Source organism: Lupinus angustifolius, chromosome LG20 (assembly GCF_001865875.1).
Source record: "Lupinus angustifolius cultivar Tanjil chromosome LG20, LupAngTanjil_v1.0, whole genome shotgun sequence".
Taxonomy (NCBI): Eukaryota; Viridiplantae; Streptophyta; class Magnoliopsida; order Fabales; family Fabaceae; genus Lupinus; species Lupinus angustifolius.
Window position 1 is genome coordinate 7300304 of NC_032028.1, and position 17456 is coordinate 7317759.

At 33.4% G+C, this 17456-nt stretch overlaps 1 protein-coding gene and 1 pseudogene across 2 annotated transcripts; both read left to right on the plus strand.

Annotated features, from left to right (window-relative positions):
- LOC109336298 lies at nt 4228-10755 on the plus strand (annotated as a pseudogene).
- On the plus strand, nt 11687-17187 carry LOC109336299 (casein kinase 1-like protein 10). 2 transcript variants are annotated; one of them, XM_019572817.1, is made up of 15 exons: nt 11687-12380; nt 12491-12531; nt 13397-13466; nt 13662-13810; nt 13896-13991; nt 14200-14270; nt 14841-14902; nt 15022-15085; nt 15167-15233; nt 15339-15356; nt 15514-15640; nt 15728-15801; nt 15928-15994; nt 16278-16420; nt 16536-17187. In XM_019572817.1, the coding sequence occupies exons 1-15, from the start codon at nt 12305-12307 to the stop codon at nt 16824-16826; spliced, it is 1416 nt and encodes a 471-aa protein (XP_019428362.1). In that variant the 5' UTR covers nt 11687-12304; the 3' UTR covers nt 16827-17187. The 2 variants fall into 2 exon arrangements, with proteins under 2 accessions (XP_019428362.1, XP_019428360.1); XM_019572815.1 differs by lacking the exon at nt 15339-15356 and having other exon boundaries at nt 15167-15251.

Sequence of the window (17456 nt, forward strand, 5' to 3'; positions counted from 1 at the left end):
GTTATGAGTAGAATATTGATTATATGATTTGATATATTGGTAATGTTGGAATAATTGGTAAGTTATGTATCATTCATGATGTTGATGATAACTGATGAATTATATGTTTAAATATATTTTATGTCTGAGTGTGATATTCTGAGTAAGTCCACGCCGTCAATGAATTTATGTTCATTAGATGTCTTACTCTCTCTATTTCTCTTCTTTTTCTATTGCTTGCTTTTCGGACGTGTGCTCGTCAGGTAGACAACTTTGCTCGGATTAGGAGCTACCCGTTCGTGATGTTCTAGGAGGGGGCATGAGGAGAGGCAGTACCCTAGCTTTGGAGTTAACCACTAGGAGTTGCTTATTATTTTATGACTTTGGAAACACTAACGGCTTCAACTTGTTCATGTCTTTGTTTAGTGTCTGTTGGCGATGATTAATATTTTCGCCCTTTCTTTTTGGATTTTGTATATGTTAGTGGCGATGTAGTTTCCGCCTTTGTTGACTTAGTTTGTATGAACTAAAGATGACTTAACCGTTTATATGCATTGTGTTATTCAGGAAATTGTGAATCAGGTTAAGTTATCATTCGATAACGATAAGTTGATTTTCCGCATTTGAGTTACTTAAAGTGATGTCCCAGAAAAGGAATGTTTTAAAAAGGAAACAATTTTATACAATCTCTTTATTCAAAAAAAAAATTTACCCATTTTTCCGCAATGTTTTTAAGAAGTATTTTTCGGGGCGTTACACGTTGCTTTGTCCACCGCTGAAGCGGAATACATTGCCACTGGCGTGTGTTGCGCTCAAATCCTTTGGATGAAGCAACAACTTAAGGACTTTGGGCTCATATTAGAAAATATCCCTATTAAGTGTGATAACACAAGTGCCATTAACATTTCCAAGAATCATGTCTTGCATTCTAGAACCAAGCATATTGAAATAAGGCATTATTTTTGCGTGATCATGTTCAGAAAGATGATTGTGTATCAGAATTTGTTGAAACATCTAAGCAATTAGCAGATATTTTCACCAAGCCCCTCTCACGAGATATTTTCTATGTTCTTTGAAGAGAACTAGGAATCCTTGATGAAAAATATCTTGATTGATCATATGTAATTGCCTTGCATGACTTATTTGCCTTGTATGCTTTATTGTAAAAACATGTTGAATGCTCATAATTCCTTGTATAATCCATGATTTTGTGTATAAAAGTCTTATAAATATATGTGATTGCTTAAAATTGATTTAATAATGAGTTTGAAATCTTTGCATGCCTTTAAAAACATCCAAAACACTGTATCTGATGCATTTAATCGATTAAGACCATAAGTTAATCGATTACCTAGGCAAACTTTTTAAAACCTGGAATTTTTAACTTAGGTTACTCGATTAAGCAATGCTATTAATCGATTAACGACATCAGTATATCAGAAACAGAAGCATTTCAAAACCCCATTCATCCCCTTTTCTCTCAAATCTCATAGGAACAAGTCCAATATCATCCTTAAGCTTTAACCTAGCCTAAACCGAGTCACCCTACATCACTTCCACTCCATAAACCGACTTCTCCATCTCTTATTTCCAAGGAATTCGTTTTCCCCAATTGAAAACCCTACCCTAGGTTTCCCTCAATCCTTCCATTAAACCTTCATCACGGTTCAGTTTCAATAGCAATGGAGAGAGAACGTGGTAAGAAAGTCAAGACAACAGCTCAACGTCCACCGCGTGCCCCAAAAGCCGTGTCATCTCAACAAGCAAGGCAGGACCGCGGGGACCTGTACTATTCATTGATTCTGCAAGAAACCCGGTTGCTCAAATTTCAGGGGAGGAAACCCACATACATTCGGTTTGCGAATTTGACTTGGCTAGCGGAACAAAACTTCGACTTTCCGCATGGTTTGCAAGCTCAATGGGCTGTCCCCTTCTTGGAATTAAAAGGTAACATTTACCATGCTCTAGTTAGGGAGTATTATGCAAACTTTAGATACAAAGATGAGAAATATTGGTCAATGATTGTTGGAAAACTGTTTGAGATTAATGAAGATATCGTTATGAACGTGGGTGGTTTATCCTGTACTAGTGCTAGTTTAAGTGATTATGGTTGGGCAGACAACAACTTTTTTGATGTTGTTGAAATGTATAAGTCTTGTTTGTGTAGATCTCAGTTATATGTTCAGGTTGAATTGACCAAAGCTGGGTCGCTGTCCGTGGAGAATAGGCTCCTACACTACTTGTTTGCCTATATTCTAATTTAGAGGAACACAAATCATGCACAACCTACAATGAATGATTTGAGGTTCATGGTTGCTGTGAAAGAGAACATACTGATTAATTGGCCTGACGAGATTCTGAAGGTCATGTATAACGTCTTCACTTCTCAATCAAGGTTGCTGTCTTATAGTGTCTTCATTTCGCGAATTATTGATTATCTACATATTGATGTTTCAGATACTATAGTGATGGATTGTTCTGACAAGGATCACTTGATTGGTGAAAGTCTGATTCATAAGATGAGTATCTACAAGTACGACAACACATGGCAATATCAAGAGGACTTGAACACTGTGAATCTTGACCCCTCTGGTGAGGATGATCAAGATGATAACCAAGAGCCATTTGCTGCTACTCAGGGGGAGTCTTCAGGACATGCATCACCAGAACTTGCTTTCGGAAAAGCCTACATGAATGCTATGAAACAACGTCTCAACAATAGGATAGATCTCCACTTTCAGTCTCTAAAGGACTCATATCATACAAATGTGGAAAATTTTGAGTTCCTTTTGCTCATATTTAAGTTCTTTTTGCTCAAATTTAAGTTCTTACATTACCCCATGATTTATAAAAGTGTTCAGGGGATAGAGTCCACTAGTGGAATGTTAAGGGGAGAATAAGTTTAATGATTTATAATTTTGTTTGTTTATAAATAATTTAAAATTTAGATTATTAAAATTTTTCAAGAAAACATTTCATCATAACACTAAAAATAATATTGTTTCCAGTGTTATACTATCAAGTAATTTTAATTAATATTATTATGTTATATATCATTCATGTTTTAAATATAGAAAAATATACAGTAATAATGTATGAATTTTATACAATGTCATTACATCACACATTATTCATGTTGTTTAATCATGATTCACTATTCAAAAAATAATACAAATGAATGGTTGATGATATATTGATTGTGTAAAAATTATATTAAACTCTTAAATATAATTGTCTTTTAAATAAAAATAAAACATATAAATATATTATATATTTTATATAAAGTAAAAAATGTAACTATCACCATTGTATAATTTCTATTTTCCTATTTTTGTCATTAATATTTTTTATTTTCTAAAAAAAAAATCATATAATTATAGGTAATAACCACTAAAATATTAACCGCAATTTAAAACTATCCATCTTACCTTTAATTAATATTATAATAAAAATAAAAAATTATAATTTAAACCATATTTAATTAAAAATAATAATCTATACTATTAATAAAGGGAAAACACAAAATAACCACTCATCATGGTGTAATTTGTGTTTTCCTATTTTGCCATCAATATCTTTTTATTTCTACTAAAAAACCATATAATATTATTTTCTTATTTTATCCTTATTATCTTCTTATTTTAAAAGTGTATTTAAAAAATTGAATATTATCTATACTATTAATAAAGGACTATACTATTAATAAAGGGAAAACACAAAATAACCACCCATCAAGGTGTAATTTGTGTTTTCCTATTTTGCCCTCAATATCTTTTTATTTCTACCAAAAAATCATATAATATTATTTTCTTATTTTATCCTTATTATCTTCTTATTTCAAAAGTGTATTTCAAAAATTGAATATTAGACAAATTGAATAAATTCAACCGTAAGTTTAGCGCAAAAAATTATATTTGAATTTATAAAATACAAACTATACATTACAAACGATAGAAAAGCGGGTTGATAAACACGACAGTGCATGTCAACACGCTAGTATAAAATAAAAGATATTCTAATTACAAAAAATAAAAAGTAAAAATATTGAATATTTAATTATATATAATAAAAATATGGGTGAAATGATTCATTAGTATAAGTAATTAATACAGTCTCCAAAAACTTTAGAATATTAAATTCATGATAATAAAATAATAAGAAAACGATTAAAGGAGGGAATGATCACAAACTGGTCCTCTCTCTCTCGAGCACTAGTCACCTTTCTTCTTCACCATAATCCCGACCCATCATTTCTATCTCTCTCTGTTTATATATACATATATATATATATATATATCACTCCTTTCACTTCTACAACACTTCAGATTCACTCATTTCGATTCAAGGTGGTTTTTTTTCATACACCCTTTTCGTTTTTAAATCCAAAATTCAAATTAGTTTGCTTCTGTCACTGTTGCTTGCTTGGTTTGTATTTGGTTTTTGATGAAGATGGGTTTCTTAAATTTTGAATTTTGCTCTTTTGGGTTTTTCTTGGATTGGTTAGAACATGTGGAAAGTTAAGTTAAGTTTTTTTTGGGTTCTGGTCATGCTGCTAAACTGTTTTGAACTGAGCAGAGATTGATTAAATTGTTTTCAGTAGTTTTCAAAATTGTTCGAAGATTTATAAAGTCCAATTTTTCTGCAACATGAGGATTTTAGAGAAGGGTTTGCATTTGTGTAGTTGTTCACATGCAATGACAATTTATCTAGTACATTGTCCACTTTCTCTGTGTTGTGTTCTTTGTTCTTATTACAAATGAGCTCTTCAATTTGTTTTTGTTTGCTTTCATTTGTTAGTATCAACATTTCCCTTCTGATTTTATGATTCTAGTTCTAGACTCAAGTATTTTAATTTTTTTATTCCCTATCTGTTTTTTTAGGTTTTGTACATTTTCTCCTATCAGCTTTAAATATTATTATTGATGATCATGTTGTTGATTCCTTTTCATTTATTTTCCTTTTTACTGACAGAATTAAGAGTTAGTTTGCCTTGGATTCTTCTTGTGAACAATGGTTCCTTTTCTATGAAGCACGGACACGGATACGTGTGTTGGATACAATATGTATTCGATATGTCGACATGGATTTTTTCTAAAATACAGGATACGATATGTTAAGAGATAAGGTATAAAATAATAAAAACACATAAAATATGATAAAATTATAAGTGTAAATCAAAATATTCAAAGTAAATTTTTTAATGGAAATTGAAAATCATTGCCCTCCATAACAAATCTATCTTATCCTATTTTAATGAAAACGAATTTATCTTATCCTATTTTATTGAAAACAAATTTATCTTATCCTATTTTATTGAAAACGAATCTATATATCCTGTATTTTACTAAAAACGAATTCATATATCCTATATTTTATTAAAAACAAATCGGATACGTGTCTTGTTATTTATTTATTTTATTTTATTTTTTTAATTTTTGGATACTCTACGGATACGTATCCTTTCCGAATCCGAGCGTATCCGTGTCGGATACATGTCAGACACCGACATGTGAGATTTGACGAATCCGTGCTTCGGAGTCCTTGATTTTCATGGCTGGCAAAATGAGATATTTCTTTGAAAAAACTTCTAATCTTTAGTTTTTCCTGATATAGAGTATACATCACAGGAGGCTGTTGAGGTTATTAAAATGGAACCGATAAGGCGCTGTTTTAGTACATTCAGGTGCAAAAAAAAGGAAACTGGGGGCATTGCAAAAGAAGGGTCAAAGCCCTCAAGAAATGAAAAAGAGCCTTCAAATGTGACCAAACAGAAGGCTGAAGTTGCAAAGCAGTACATAGAAAACCATTATAAGAAGCAGATGAAGGACCTGCAGGAGAGGAAGGAACGGTGTGTTTCTTAAACTTATATTTTGGGTCAGTTATGACAGTGCAACCTAAAAGTGATGTACTTTTACCATCTAAACTAGTTCTATTATAGTCAATGTTCTTAAGATAACAAATTTTCCTGTAACATTGTGCCATTTTACGATCATGATCTTAATAAAAAAATCAGAAATATAGGGTCAAGCTGTGATCGTTAAGGAAACACACAGAGTCAGCAAAATCGGACATTGTTTCTGATCCTTGAAAAAATACTCGATTTCAGCCCCCTGTTATTTGTTTATTTCTGACCTCATTTCAGCACTTATTTGCAACCATTATATTTGTTCGAGTTCGAAATTATTGTCGGGGGCTTGTGATTGTGACAGTAACAGACAAAGTCATAAATATGTCAGCAGTAGGGTTTTGTCTTTTCTACGTTAAGGAAATTATCTAGTTGTTTTAGTTTCTATCCCCATTTCAGTGATTTGGTGTAATTTTGAGTCAATTTTATTGATAGTTCTGTCATTTTACATGTGTGAACATATTAATATAGATATAGATGTATTTTCCAGTGGTTTTGTGCGATTTTGACTGTATTTTTCTCAGTTGTGTCATTTTATATGGTTATGTATATATATATATATATATATGGTAGGATCTTATGATCCTTGTTATAATTTCACGTTTTACGTGTTTTCCTATCCTTCGTGGTTCTGCGTAGGATTTCAATTTTGACAACCTTTGTTATGCTCATCTCCTCAGAAACATAAATGTGAGATTTCTGTGATGTTCTTGATCTTTGTTTCCTTGGCCTAATAAGGTGGTTGATTAGTACTCTCTGACATTGTAATATAATTTTGCATGACATTCCTTAGATCATATCCTCTATTATCGCCGATGAGCTGTTTTATATGATGGGTAACTGTAAATAGCTTCTGCAAATGGAAATTGTTATAAGTTCTTAATAAGGCTTAAAGTCTCCAAACACATTATTCTTTGCAGACGTAATATGCTAGAGAAAAAGTTGGCTGATGCTGAACTCTCTGAGGAAGAGCAGCACAACCTGGTTAAGTATTTTGAGAAAAAGGAAAGGGATTACATGCGTCGTCAGAGGCATAAGATGGGGCCCGATGATTTTGAGCTCTTGACTATGATAGGGAAGGGTGCATTTGGAGAGGTATGCTCTATCTTCATTGTAATTAAAGCAAAACTATGTTTCTGGTCTTCCCTATATGTTATTTGAACTAATGGATTTTATGTATTATTCCATTTGCAAAGCAACTTGTCTTTGTTTTGCATTTTAGCTGTTTGCATCATACGACTATCCATTGAAGCTTTATGAGGAGGTCTGATAGGAGAGAAATATTGATTGCGTAAACTCTTTCGTTGTTTGTACTGATTTTTTTACTTCTCTTGGTGCAAAGACAATTGGGGATTCTAATAGTATCTGCATTTTTTATATTTTGAGTTCATGTACAAATTTGGTCAGATGATTTGTTATGACTTTTCATTTTGATTTTTGTATAGGTCAGAATCTGCCGAGAGAAGGCAAGTGGTCATGTATATGCTATGAAGACGCTTAAGAAATCTGAGATGCTTAGCAGAGGCCAGGTATTGAAATCATCAGGACTTGCTCACCTTGTTGAAATAAATATTTTCTTGTGTTATGTTATTCTTATTGCTTACTTTTTATCTTTTTTTAAGGTTGAACATGTAAAAGCTGAGAGGAACCTACTTGCAGAAGTTGACAGCAATTGCATTGTAAAGCTTTATTGTTCCTTTCAAGATGAAGAGTATTTATATCTCATAATGGAGTATCTACCTGGCGGTGATATGATGACGTTGCTCATGCGGAAGGATGTACTGACAGAAGATGAGGCCAGGTTCTATGTTGGGGAGACTGTCCTAGCCATAGAGTCAATTCACCGACATAATTATATCCATAGGTAAGCTGAAGTCGTGAATGATAGCATATTACTTAATGGAAAATTTTAGTATATTAATCTTTTAGTGGTCTTCTTCTCTTTCAACATCAATTAAGTTTTTTATTCTGATTTGTAATGCATTGCAGGGATATCAAGCCTGACAACTTGCTGCTAGATAGATATGGTCACATGAAATTATCAGATTTTGGATTATGTAGACCTCTAGACTGCAGTAATCTTAAGGAAGAGGACTTCTCTGTTGGAGGCAATAGATGTGGAACGCTCCGGAGCGGTGGAGGTCCTGTAGCTCCTAACAGAACTCAGCAGGAGCAACTGCAGCATTAGCAGAAAAATCGGCGAATGCTTGTAAGTCACTCAATGTACATGAACAGGCATGACTGTTTATTCTTTATGAACTTCAGGTTAACAGTTATTTTTACTTCCTACTCTATGGTATTGTCAACCTCTTGTTTTGACTTCTGTTTTCGCTGTTGTTATTTTTTGTGATCATATGATGACTTTATGACATTTAAAGCTTTTCTTTCTTTGCAACACTGCAGGCGTATTCTGCGGTTGGAACGCCTGACTATATTGCCCCTGAAGTTCTATTGAAGAAAGGATATGGCAAGGAATGTGATTGGTATATTTATGTTTCCCCCTTTAGTTTTCCTTTTCTAAATACCTTCAAGTTCCCTTGGTTCTCATAAACTTATTCATTCAACATATTATGATAGGATTGTGTTAATGCTTCCAGGTGGTCTCTTGGAGCTGTAATGTATGAAATGCTAGTGGGATATCCACCCTTTTATTCAGATGAACCATTGTCGACTTGTAGAAAGGTAATGTGTTTCTGACTAGCTCATCTTTTGATGAATATGAAGTTTTATTAACGGATTGGGCTTAAGCACGTGTCTAGGACTTCGCATTTGTGGAATTCTGCTAGGCTCCGGTTCTTAGAGAAAGTGTATATTGATATATTAGAGGTAGATGCTTAAGTTGAAATTTCTGATCTATGCATCATTATCATTGATATATGCCTGCAGGACCTGGACCTATTAATATATCGCTCCTATCTTCATCGATTATGATCACATTGTATCTCCTACCTTCAAAATTGCAGATAATAAATTGGCGAACAAATTTAAAATTTCCAGAAGAAGCTAACCTATCTGCAGAGGCAAAGGATCTTATTAGTCGACTCATATGTGATGTTAACCAGAGGCTTGGAATCGAAGGGGCTGATGAAATAAAGGTGTTGTGTTCTTTTCTAACTTCTATAATTTATTCTTGGATACAGCTGTATATTAACAAAATTATTGTGTCGGTCGTTGTAATTGCAGGCTCACCCATGGTTCAAAGGTATTGAATGGGACAAATTGTACCAAATGAAAGCTGCTTTTATTCCTGAGGTCAATGATGAATTAGATACTCAAAATTTTGAGGAGTTTGAAGAGGTATATGGTGTTTATGATTGGAGATAGAGAAGTTTTTTTGTTGCTGCTAACCAATATCAATCTCTCTTGATTTACTAATGATGTGCAGGTGGACAGCCAAACTCAAAGTCCCTCAAAATCAGGCCCGTGGAGAAAGGTTGGATTTCGTTATTGAAATTTTGTATATAGTTCAGTCTATAAGAGTTGTGGTGAAGATGGCATCGATCATTTAATAAGCATGACTTTTATCATGTGGGATCTTCTACTACCCATTTCATCTCTCTATTTTCCTGTTTTATATCTACCTATCTACTACTTATCTGAATTGGTTTCTGTTTTGATGCAACAATAAATATCTTCCACATTTAGCACGCCATGTAGTAAGAATGTAATCTAGTGTGAATAGTTAGCATAACTTCATTAGGTTAATCAGTTTTCCTTGGATCACTTTTGTTGATATGGTTGTAGAAAACTGTCAATAGAAGCCTTTAGTTTGCATTAGTTGATTTACTTAAGATGACTCTGGAATTCTATGAAACTTTGGCAGCAATAACTCTTAATCCCAATACTGTGGAAATGTTTTTTTTAGATAGAAAAAGAGATTCCTTAAGAGGATCACAAGAGAATAAAAAAAGGGCGGCCCAGTGCACGATCTCCCACTTAGTGGGGTTTGGGGAGGGTAAATATATGCAACCTTACCCCCACAAATGGAGAGGCTGTTTCTAGGATTTGAACCATTGACTTTATGCAACACGAGGACTTTCCAGGAGGTAACTCATTTTAGTACTACTCTCGTCCAAGCATGCTTAAATATGGAGATCGATGGGATCCGGTGCATTAGTGCTAATATGATCTGGTGCATTAGGTACAACACGATGACTTCCCAGGAGATCACAAGATAGTAGGATAGGATAATATATCCTATTATCATCACCAAATAAAACTAGAGAGATGTGTTTATGCTAAACATGTAGTTGAACTTTGAGTTTGGGATTGTAACTTTGACATGTTATTTGCTGCAGCTGCTGTCATCTAAAGATGTCAACTTTGCTGGGTACACATATAAGAACTATGAAATTGTGAATGATGATCAACTAAATGGAATTGGTGGGTACATCATCAGCTATATGTGTATATTTGTTATAATTATTTTGTTTAAACCTCTTATCTCATTTTCATCATTTTCTTTACATAACTAAAAAACATGCCTATAAAAAAAGTCCCTCTTTAATATTTTTTTGTAGTACCCAAATTCTCTTTTCTTAATTTATTCATCATTTGATCATTGGGCTGATGTTAACTACTAATTTTGTTATGTGGTACTTATTCAGCTTTGGTGAAGAAGAGCACAACAACCAAACGACCATCTATTAAGACAATATTTAGTTAAGATATATCCTCATTGTTTCCTTTTTTGCATATATTTTTTCAACTTCCTCTACTTTCAAAGTATTGATGATTTGTTTAACATTTATTGATTCTATTTTGTAATACTATGATACAAAATAACTCGATTATAGATATGTATTTACTTCTACTTTGCATTTCGTGGTACAGTAAATTTATATTAGTATTATTGGTGTACAACACTTCAACTTCATGTGCTTAGTATTGGTTACTACTAACTTGAGTAAAACTCAGTATATAACTGCATTTAAACCTTCATGTGAATCTACAAAAGAAAAATATGGGACAAAATTGCCATATCTAAAAACTCGATGGATAAAAAGTGCATTTAAACCTTCAAAATGTATATCTCAAGAAAAAAAGGTAATGTAGTACTATTATAAGTGGACAAATGAAAAAACATTAGAAAGGACTCTACAAAATCCCAAATGCTAGAGTTGGACTATTACAATAGTTATACAGTAAAATCGATCTCTATGAGAGAAACACTCACATCTCATCACAAGATTATAAATTGCAATCTAAGACTTTAAAGGAAGATGACTTTTCCATCAAGACATGTGTTGAAATTAGATCTTATCATACTTCCGAGACCATTCGTCTTATACTTAACCTTTGTGAACCTTGATCATTCATGAGCCTTAACTCTACAATAAGGGTGTTCAAATCCAAACTCACTCAAAAATAAAATTGAAAATTAATAAAAAGTTGAAATCGTAAAAAATGAATATGATTGGGTTTTCCTTAAAAAAAAACCTTCTGTTCGTTTTTTGTTCCATCACTATGACTCATATTGATCCAAATCATTCCGAATTTATTTGGTACCTCTTCTATTTTCCAAAGCTGATGACATTTTGATATAAAAGAGTCAATTCTTTTTGAACAAACAAAACATTAATAAACATTTTCTTCTTAAAATCAGTGTAATATTTATATAGGGTAAATATTCATACATATATCATCCAAATTTGATAATTTTGAAAAGTCAAAAAGTATTTATGATGGAGAATAAATGATGGAGGATCCAATTATAATATAAAAACTCTTATATTATCATTAAATACATCTTTTTCTCTTTCAACAGTTATAAAAAAACAAAATGATAAAATGTCATGAGAGTTTGGACACTCATCCATTTTCTTTGCTTTCCTCCTCCCAACCTCACAACACCTTTTTTCTCCAATTCTCTCTCTGTCATCCCATTTTCTTTCCTTTCCTTTTCTCTCCGACAATATTCACTCCTTCTTCTCAACACACAGATCCCAAATCAAATATCTATCTCTCACCCATAAAATCGTAGCGGTTAGATTCCTTTTCCCTCTTCATCTTCTCTCACACTTTGACTCTTCTTCAGGTTTCAATTTTCTAGCTCCTTTATCCGAAAAAGAGCAAAAAGGGTTTCTTTGAATGTGCCCAGATAACTGATTCATCCAGAAATTGGTTTTTTTTATATTCTAGTTCTTGATCGCATTTTCATCGATCAAAACCCTGTTTAGTTGATTTTAAGGTATTGGGAATAGCAAAGCCTGAATTTTTATGTTATCCAATACACTCTCGGATCGTTGTGTTAATATAAAATCTCTTTGGATCTAAGATTTTGCTGGGAATAAAGATGGATTGTTGATGAGACTCTCTGAGTATGTAAGAAGATTTTTTTAAATAGAATAAAAATATAAAATTTATGTGTGGTGGAGTGACTTTGCAATTTAGCAAAGTTGAAGGGTTGAGTTTGTTATCATGGATCATGTTATTGGTGGAAAATTCAAGCTTGGGAGGAAGATTGGAGCTGGATCGTTTGGAGAACTTTATTTGGGTTTGCACTTTATCATGTTTCTCTCTTTTTTGATACTATTGTTTTAATATAAGTGATGATTTTGACTTCACACCTTGTTTTTGCTATTCTGGTGCTTTTGTATGTTTCAGGTGTTAATGTACAAACTGGAGAGGAAGTGGCTGTCAAATTGGTAAGTGCAATTTTTGGCTCCTTTTTGATGCTTTGGAATGTCAAATGTTTGATATTTTATTTTAACTGTTTTCTTGTTTCAATTGTGTATAGATAGATTTTACTGTGTGGAAGTTAGGTGATTGTTATCTTTTGTTAGTATTTGAAACTTAGGCATGTCTGTGATGCTATGTTAGTTGATATGCTTTGTCGACTGTTTGAATGACCTTTAGTTAGGGGACTATTTCAGATCAAGTTACTTTAGAAGAAATAGACTTTTATGATAATTGTAGAGTTGGGAATTTCAATGTTTAAAAACTTAAGGTAGAATGGCAGATTCATCTGGGTCATTTGTCAGCAGTGAAGTTCCATGGGGAATGCAAAAATCATATGCCTTAGTTGTTGTGATTGGAGACTATTTATATAATGATAAATGGTGAACCGACTCAACCGAGAGTGTTGGTGTAAAGCATATATTATTATGAGATCATTGCACTGTATTCATATATATTGGAAAAAGAGTAAAAATATTGAAAAGACCTTTCCTTCGTGTAAGATTTGGTTTGCATATCCCATTAATTGATATGGTGTTTCATGCTTCAACATTAATGCATTTATTGGACCAACATTTTTTTTATTAACTTGAGCTTTTATACAATTTGTGCTGCAAGTGTCTCAAAGCTGGGTTGCTTTGAATCCTTAATGCAAGTGTTGGCTTTGTACTCTGATTTTTATTTTTGGTCAGATTATTTTTTGTAGAGCATAACATAGTACAGATTTTTGGTTCCATATTCAGTCAGTTTGAGTGTCGTTGCCTTTTGTTAACTAGCTGTTTCAAGATTAAGCTAATGCTAAGACTTTTTTCATTTTGTTTCTTGGTTTGTTAGGAACCTGCGAAGACCAAGCATCCTCAACTTCACTATGAGTCAAAATTGTACATGCTTCTTCAAGGGGGAAGTATGTTTTTGTTCTTTTATATTTCTTCCTGACCTAGATGTCTTCAATTTCTTTTCTTGAATGCAAAACATGCAGTTGCTTACGTTACTTCCATTAAGTATTAAACATGTAATCATATGAAAAGTGGAAAAACAAAGTAAAATTTGTTGTCTATGTGGTTGTCTGATTAGTGTGTTATATATTTATTTTCTGCAGCTGGAATACCCCATTTAAAATGGTTTGGAGTTGAGGGTGACTACAATGTCATGGTAATTGACCTTCTTGGACCAAGTCTTGAAGACTTGTTTAACTATTGCAACCGGAAACTATCTCTGAAGACAGTTCTGATGCTTGCAGATCAGCTGGTAAGTATGAAAATAATTTGACGAAAATTATACTTTTATAGATGTCTGCTGTATTTTGACCCTTCCCTCAATTTGGTTTGCCTAGATAAACAGAGTTGAGTACATGCACTCCCGGGGTTTTCTGCATCGTGATATAAAGCCTGACAACTTTTTAATGGGTTTAGGCCGCAAGGCAAATCAGGTATCTTGTGTTCCTGCATTTATTTGAAATGAACTTATTTTGGTGGGTTGGTGATGCATTACTTCCTTCATGTATTCTGAACTAGTATCAGTTGTGAATTAAGAATAAGATCAAAACTTTCATTTGCTTTATATCACAGTTACTGCTGTTTCATACAAATATCTAGTATCCTATGTTGAATTTTCTTTTTGCTTTTAATATGATACAGGTATATGTAATTGATTATGGCCTTGCAAAAAAGTATAGGGATCTTCAAACACATAAACATATACCTTACAGGTACCAAATTTGAGATGTTGTTTTGGCTGGCTCTGTAGCTTGTTTTCATATGCATCCTTGAGTATATGTTCTTACATTGTTTTTCCTTCGTTAATTACTTTTGGAACTTTACTTTTACAAGGTTTATTTCACGTGGTTCATATATTGTTCCCTCTTGTATTTGCTATTTTTTTTGGAACTTTGCAGCTTTGCATTGTCTTCCATCTCATTCAGGTCAAACCGTCAAAGTATACTAGTACTTGATATCTTTTACTTAGATTCCTTTGAATGTTTTAACTTTGTGGTCAATGAATAATGATAGATGTGTTTCTAGGCCTTGCCGTAGCTAATAGTTCAATCTTACTAGGGGTTAAACTGGTTTACTAGTTTTGAACCTGAACCAAACCAAACTTGAAAATAACTGCTGCTGCTTATGCATGAAAACCTTCTTATCTATCCTTGCTAATCTCTCATGAATGTCTCTGATGTCTGAACCTATCACTGGTTTACGTATCTTATAATTTAAAAGTAATGACTATCCTACACATCCCTCCTTTTCTTTCATGAATGCTCAAAGTACTTTTGTTTCAGGGAAAACAAGAACCTCACTGGAACTGCTCGATATGCAAGTGTTAATACCCACCTTGGAGTTGGTGAGTGAGGCTATTTGTTGCAGCTATTGACCAATAATCTTTTCTTAAATTTTTGAAGTCAAAATGGTTTATTATTTTTTTTGTTTTAATAATATATCTTGTTCTCATTATTTTTGCAGAACAAAGCAGAAGAGATGATCTAGAATCACTTGGCTATGTGCTCATGTACTTTTTGAGAGGAAGGTTGATTTCAACCTTGAGATTCTTGCTTCTGTAATGATGTTTCTCATTGTACTTTAACATAGTTTGCCAATTGTTTTTCAGTCTCCCTTGGCAAGGCATGAAAGGTGGAACTAAAAAGCAGAAGTATGACAAGATTAGTGAAAAGAAGATGCTTACTCCGATAGAGGTACTGTTACCTTCTAGCAAGCAGCTTTAATGCAAATGCTTCAATGCTAATGCTTGAATGCAAATGTTTTGATGATTTGAAAAGAAGATGCTTACTCCAATAGTGGTGGTTTTTGCTTATTTAATTGTCAATAGAGTTTGTTTACTGCTAGTGTTTTTCTGTCCCCAGTTTTTTCCCATTAATCGAGTTCAATCATTAGCTACAAATTCTTTTTCCAATTTTATGTGTTGCAAAGAATTTATTGTACAAGTTTTTGAGGCAGATATTATGCAAGTCATATCCATCGGAATTCACATCTTACTTCCACTACTGTCGATCATTGAGGTTCGAAGATAAGCCTGATTATTCATATCTTAAGAGACTCTTTCGGGACCTATTCATTCGGGAAGGTTAACTTGTACATATATGCTTTACTACTCCTCAGTTGAGAAATCTTCCAAGGCTTTGAAAATAAGTTGAAAATTTTGATTTTACAGGTTATCAGTTTGACTATGTATTTGATTGGACTATATTGAAGTATCCACAAATTGGATCCAGTTCTAGAGCTCGAGTGAGTACTTCTTGATAGTTATGAACTTATGATCTTTATTTGTGAAGAGAAAAAATGTGGTTTCGTTGCATTTATAGTAAAAGTAAACTTTCTTGTTAATTAATTTTTTTGCTGCATTCTCAACAGCCAAGTGGGAAGCCAGCCATAAACCTGGGACCTGAACTGTCGGGAGTGAGAGTAGAACGGCCTTCAGGTTTCCTCTCCTATATTAAGATCTGGATTCTGTTTTATTCCGTAGCAATTCACTGCTATGCTGATGAATGGTTTTCGGTCTTAGACATTCATAAGCATTAGAGTTCTATTATTCTTCATGTCTCTGTGCTTTATTCTCATCATCTGGTCTGAAACTACCATTTTATTTTCACTTGTTTAGATAACTAGAGTATGTAAATTTACACCACTAAGTTTGTGTTATTTCAGTTGTGGTAGATGTAAACAGAAATGGCTTTTATCAGCTAATGATTCTTTAATTTTAGGTGTGCCAGAGGTCCGGGATAGATTGTCTGGTGCACTCGAGGAATTTGCAAGAAGGAATAGACCGACTAGCTCCGGGCTTGGGCTGCATGGTGATAATTCTAGGCATAGGTCTTCAGATGATGTGCCATCTTCCAAAGATGTGGTTAGTCACTTGTCATTATTGTTTTCTGTGTGTATGGATTAGTTACCTTCAAACTTTTATAATAGTAAGTTCATTACTTGAACTTTGCTTGTTAATTAATGCTTATTCTTTTCAGCAAGCTGATTCTGAGAGGCCTCGTAGCTCTTCTCGTAATGGCAGTACCTCAAAACGGCCCGTCGTATCAAGCAGCCGACCAAGCACATCCGGTGAACCTAATAAAAGCCATTCTGGTCGACTGGTCTCAAGCAGTGGTCGTCTGTCTACAACTCAGAGGATTCTACCAGGTTTAGATTCCAAAACATTCTTCACTCGTGCTTCCGGGTCAAGAGGTGGTCGCGATGATACACTTCGGAGCTTTGAACTCCTGTCAATTGGCAGGAAAAAGGAAATGAAGACAGTACAGTGAACAGACTTATTATGCCAAGGGTTGCATTCCATTCTAAGACATTTCCTTTGACATGACCAAACTTGTTTGATTACTCTGTATGTTTCTATCCTATGTAGTATGTTGGGTCCATTCAAGGCAAAAAGGTAATTGAAATTTCTTCATGAAGCTTTGACAGACTCCTCTTATACCTCCTCAGATGTTCTTCCATGAATATTTGAACATGGACCCATTCATGAAGAGAGACTATGTTGCTTTAGGAATTTGTTTATATATGAGATGGTTGCTTGTAATGAATATATTCTCTATATTGTGCTCTTGAAGAAAAAAGGAGAAGAAACTGTAAAAATGCTTTTCAAGTTTTGCACTCTTTCTTTGCATATATTTGGAACTGATTATTTCTAATATTCGTTCAAATGTACAATGAAGGAAGGGACTAGGTGGCTACTATTGTGGATAAGACAGAAAATAGTTTGCTGATATTTAAATAGATTGATGAATCAAAATCAAGAGTAGAGTTGTTAATACATATATTGTTTATATGCACAAGAAGCTAAACGGTTGATGAAAAGATGCTTAACGTTTTAAGCTATAGTACACACCAGTAAGACAAGATTGACAAATGTGGTGAGTATGATTGTATATAAGGCA